Source organism: Camarhynchus parvulus, chromosome 8 (genome assembly GCF_901933205.1).
Source record: "Camarhynchus parvulus chromosome 8, STF_HiC, whole genome shotgun sequence".
Classification (NCBI taxonomy): Eukaryota; Metazoa; Chordata; class Aves; order Passeriformes; family Thraupidae; genus Camarhynchus; species Camarhynchus parvulus.
In genome coordinates, this window is record NC_044578.1 from 8,516,916 (window position 1) to 8,522,209 (window position 5,294).

At 49.4% G+C, this 5,294-nt stretch overlaps 1 protein-coding gene across 1 annotated transcript; it reads left to right on the plus strand.

Annotated features, from left to right (window-relative positions):
- The first annotated feature begins 3,585 nt into the window (after positions 1-3,585).
- Positions 3,586-4,134, plus strand: TMEM275 (transmembrane protein 275). The gene has a single exon (XM_030953549.1). The coding sequence runs from the start codon at positions 3,586-3,588 to the stop codon at positions 4,132-4,134; it is 549 nt and encodes a 182-aa protein (XP_030809409.1).
- Positions 4,135-5,294: the final 1,160 nt, after the last annotated feature.

Genomic DNA, 5,294 nt, shown 5'->3' on the forward strand with positions numbered 1-5,294 from the left:
TGGCTGTACACGCTGCTGGTGCTGCTGCTGTGGTTTTAGACAATTCTCCTAAAATGCTGGCTGAATATGTCAGTATGACCTTCAAGCTCTAGGAACTCTCAGAGATATGGGTGAAAGTCTGTCTTTGTCCCCCTGAGAGTATAGGGAGGGGTGGCTATTCCCCTGGAAGGAACCATTATAGCCTCTGGATTTCCATCATGCCAGCTTGAGTGTGCAGCTTTTATTTTTGCACAGCAGTGCTTGCAGTAGTGCATTTCATGCTGAAATATTGTTTGGAGAAGAAACCTACACTCTAACTGATAAGAAAAGAACCTGTTTCAAACAAAGAGCCCAAAGAGAACTTCTTACACTCCTGATGGAACGGAAGTTGGTCATTTTAATCAGAATAATTTGGCTGAAAAGTTGGTAATTTTTTAAGCCATTGATTTCACTGTAGTGAAAGGTAAAAGCTGCCAGATATCCCCAGGCAGGTCAGCAGTGGGAGCTGACCCACATCAGCCCATCCTTGTGCCTAAGAACGGGACAGAGAAGCATCAGTCTGGGCTTTGGGAGATGACAGAAGAGCAAAGATGCTCCTGTTGTACATGAAAATCAGAATAAAGATGGACTTTATGTTGTCATGGGGCCTTGTTAGGTAGAGATTAGCATAAGACATTCTGTGGCTTTGGTTTCTTTTTTGCTTTATCCTCCGCTGCTCTGTTGGCTTTCTCAGCCCCATGTCATCTGGTGGTCTAACAGCAATTCCTTGTGTGCAATCCTTGGTGTTTCATATGGAGATGAAGACAAAAGCAACCATTGCTCTACTTTCTGTGTGTTCCCAGTCCAAACATCTCTCTGTGCTGTGAGTTACCCTGTGGTGTGTGTGCAGACCATGTTCTGGAATCATGTTCTGCAATCATGCTTGAATTCCAAGATCTCCTGCCCCCAGCCTGATGGGAGAGGCTCCAGGCTGGAATCTCCAGTGAGTCCATTGTTTTCTGCTGGGAAAGGCCCACTACCCCATGTAGGTGTAAGCAAAGACAAGGGGAAAGAAGTTTTGCCTTGGGCATAGCATGGCCGGAACACTTCTGGAGCAGCTGTAGAGAGGGTGTGACAAGCTGCAGCCCCTGTGCTCAGGGACCTGTAATGATGAACAAAAATTGCCAGGCAGAGAGAATGAGCTGTGAGGGACCATGCTGGGTGAGCTCTCTGCAGCCTTGAAAGCAGCCAGAAACCACAGGGTCTCTTTGGAGAGGTGCCCACTGACAGATGGGATGGGCAACAGGTTGAAGCTCCTCTTGAAAACCACAGGGGCAGGCAGACCTCTGGTGATGCCTTGCCTAAGAGCAGAAGCAGCTGGAGTGTTTAGTGTCCTGCTGGAGCCCAGCTGCCTGGCTCTTCCAGGAGGGAGAATTCCTTCAGACTGGAAGCAGGTGAGTGTGAGAAGCCAGGAGGAAGAAAGCTGAAGGAGTGAGTCTGTGATGTTTTTAAACCACGAGCAGCCACGCAGTTCCCTGGTGGGTATTTTGCAGTGGGAGAATGTGGGGCAAAACAAGGGGAAGAGCCACACTGGGGTGTCTGCAGCCTCTGTGTGCTAAAGGTTTGGGCTGGCATCTGCAAACAGTGCAAAAATGTGTTTTTAACCAGAAGCTATCTTGCTGGTGGAGGAGGCAGAATCAGGGCTCCAGCTCCCATCAGCATGCCAGGGTTCCCAGGCAGAACAAAAGGACACTGCTAGGCAAACATGGATGTGTGTTAGCCTGGCTGATGGAGAAAACGCCCTTTCTCTCTCACACTCTCTCAGTATCCTGAAAAATCTTTGCCTGCTGAGAGACCTCTCTCCAGTCAGGCATCCCCAGATGAGGAAGGATTCAATCCTGTCCCTGGCAGCTCCAGCTGCCTCACGGAATAGTAACTCTGCTGAAAGTTCACTGCTGCACACATCCAGGTCTAAACAAAAGCCCAAGCCAAGGAAATGAGATCTGACACCTGACAGAGCAGCAGAGAGCTTTGCCTCAGCTGGAGGTGCCAGAATATTTTATAACCTAGGAAAGATGTTGAAAATGCCCGGCTGATCCCACTGGTGTGTGTCAGTGTGATGGGTGATGGCTTGTTTTTTGTTGTTGGTTTTTGTTTGTTTGTTTGGTGTTTTTCCTTTGTTTTGTGTTTTTGTTTGGTTTTGGGGGGTTGTTTTGTTTTGGTTTTGTTTGTTTTGGTTTTTGTTTAATTTAGTGGCTACAGAGTGTTGATAGCACAACAGAGATTCTTGGCTTTTGCCATAGAAACTGAGTGGTATCAGTTTTTTGCTGACAACACTTTTGAAAGGGATTTGACAGGAGAGGAGGGCAGAAGCTAGAGAGCTAGGCAGGAGAGGAAGGAAGAGCAGCCTGCTATTGTTTGCAATCTGGCTGGGAAGAGAAATGCTCTCCTGCCTGTAAAATCAAAGACATCACCAGCAAACTGCTGACAAATTGGCTTCTGGCAATTTGACTTCCCAGCAAGTACGGCAAACACAAATCCAGCTCTCATCACATCCAATAATCTCCTCCATGGAGAAGCTGCTACTGTCAGCCAGGGCTGTGTTACTGCCTTGGGTCCTAGACAGATCCCCACACAGGCTCTTTTTCAGCTTCAGCATCTCAGTTTCCATGAGCCTCCATCCTGGAGCTGATACTGCTCAAGGCTTGTTGAAGTTTGGGTTTATTGCTGCTGAGGCAAACAAGATTCCCATTCCCCTTCTGTGGGGTCTCCTGTGATCACACCAAAGATGGTGAGATGCATGGTAGAAAGCATGGTCTAGCTGACAAAACACCCACATTTGCTCCATTTTATTACAGATTTATGTGACTGACAGAGTGTCATTCAGTGTCTGTCGATGGCTTTTGTATCACTGAGCATCCAAGTGTTACCTGCTCGAGGGATCTTCAGGATTGCCTCTGTAGTCAGCTCAGCCTCCCAGTACAGACGTTTTTGAGGATGTTCTGGGTCATCTTCTGAGACCTTTTATCCCACTGGCTGGAAAGGCAACCTGGCTGACTCATTTCAATGACTGGAGAACTGAGACATGGAGCAAAGTGTCCCCCTTTCTGCCACAACTGTGGACCATTACCCGTTCAAAAATACATCACCAGTACTGCAGTGAGGGGTGTTCAGGGCAGTCCTGGAGTCTGTTATTTTGGGCAGGTGTTGTGTGGGTGGTGACAACCCTGTGAGACCAGCAATGGCACAGGTCCTAGCCATGGCACGCTCGGATTCACTTGGGCATCATCCACATGGAGAGCAAAGGACATGGAGCACGCTGGGCTCAGTGCTCCAGCCTGAGAGTGACCACATGTGACCACCACAGTCAGGGTGGTCAAGTTCAAGATCAAGCCAAGTTCAGCCTTGAAAGCAGGCTTGAGTTTGTGCTTAGTTTCTGGCACCAGCAGACCCGGAGAAGATGCAGGTCACCAGGAATGGCAGGGGAAATGTGCTTTGGTTCATTGCTCTAACAGCTGCTGCTTCATTCCTCTCCAGGATTTCAAGGCAACAGGAGACTGGAAACAGCCTTCCCAACACAGCATTCACCCTGTGAGGACTGAGGTGACCTCCAAGACTCTTCCCAGCATGTTCAGTGAAAAGAGCAGTGCCTCTTTGCCCCAAAAACCCACCCAGAAGAAGACCCGACCCCAGGGCCTCCCCTCCCCGGCTCTCTGCTGTGCCTGTGGACTCTGCATCATGCTAGCAGGGATCAACATCACCTTAGTGGGAGCTTTTGCCTTTGGGACCTTCCTCCCTGTGAACAACCCTCCCATCATCATCGGGCCCATCCTGCTGGTGGTGGCCTTCACGTTCTTCGGTGCCTGCTGCATCTGCAGCCGGAGGCCCCCGGCCCACGGGGCCAGGAAATCCAAACCAGGCTCCAACATTGGCCTCATCAAACCTGGCAACACAGCCTTTGAAATCGAAACCAGCGAGCACACGGTGCAGGACACCACTGCTGTCCAGCTGAGCCCCACCAATTCCCCCATCTCCTCCAAAAAGTCCACCCCGGTTCACGAGAACGCCAAGGCTTGCAAACTCTTCACCATGGAAGGCAACGGGCCAGTGGCCAAATACTCCACAGGGGGAGAGGCCATACAGCTCAACCTGCCCAGGGACCTGGCCACATCCTAAACCTGGGCGAAGCTTTTGTCAGCAGCCAGCCAAACGCTGCCATGGGCGGGCTGGAAATGTGCCATCAGCCAGAGGCGTGGGGAAGGTGCTTGTGGAAAGCCAGCAGTCAGTCAGGCCTCTCTGAACCGCTTTAAGGGAGATGGATGCAACAGCAGAAAGAAAAATAATCCAGATTTTTTTGCTGAAACATGCCCATTATACAGTTTTAAAAAGAAAACTGATAATGATGCTGCTGTGAAAAGATGATCTCGGTTCCTGGAAATACGCTGCCGTTTTTGGGGAGCAGATAGAAGAGGGGAATGAATTAATTTGTCTGATATAATGTGACAGTTGGAAGGAGAGGCTACATGGGACTGACAAATGACAGCTCTTTCTTCTCAGAAGTGAAGCAATTCTTGGACATAAAAGAAGCAGGAATGCAGTAAATTACAGCTTGCTGCCACTCAGTCACAAGAAGATTTCAGCATTTTTAGTGCCAGACTTTTTGGCAGTAGGGACAAAGCTATGTCTTTGCTACTGAAAAAGCTGTGTGAAACCATCTCTCCTCCGTTGAAAATTCTTGCCCCATCCTGCCCTCGTTTGGGTGATTTTACTGCCCATTCTAAGAGAAGGAACCACAAGGATCACAATCAGCACTGGTATTTTCCTCTCATGTTAATGAGTAGGAGCTGCAGCTGTGCTACTCCTCACAGTGTATTTCTTGGAAGATCAGTCAGGCTGGATCCTTGGGGATAAGCTCCTGGGGTAACCAGAGACTAACAGGAGCCTGCAAATTAAATTTTTGAGCCGTGATTATGCATTGAGTGCTAGGCAACATTCTTCCCATATTTTTGTGGAAGGCTGGCCTGGGACATGCCTCAGGGCAGGGGGTAGATGATGTATGGGCTTCAGAATAGCTCTGCTGGAAGATGATGACTGTGAGGTCCATTGCCCAGGAGTGCATCCTTGCTGCAGGAAATGGGCTGCTCTGGGTGCTCACAAAGCAGTGGGGTGAGTTTGCAGAAGAGAATTTATCAAGAGCTGTTCCAAGCAAAGACGCCCCCTCTGCCTCAGAAGGACCCTAATCTGATGGAATGATGCTGCAGAGGATTTGTGTTCTTCTCTGGGGGACTCTGGCTGGGAGCACAGTGCTGTGCTGATGGGCTTTGCTCTGACTCCTG

What these genes read in the sequence shown, in the direction of transcription:
- TMEM275 (XM_030953549.1), top strand. Translation starts at nt 3,586, where the DNA reads ATGTTCAGTGAAAAGAGCAGTGCCTCTTTGCCCCAAAAACCCACCCAG.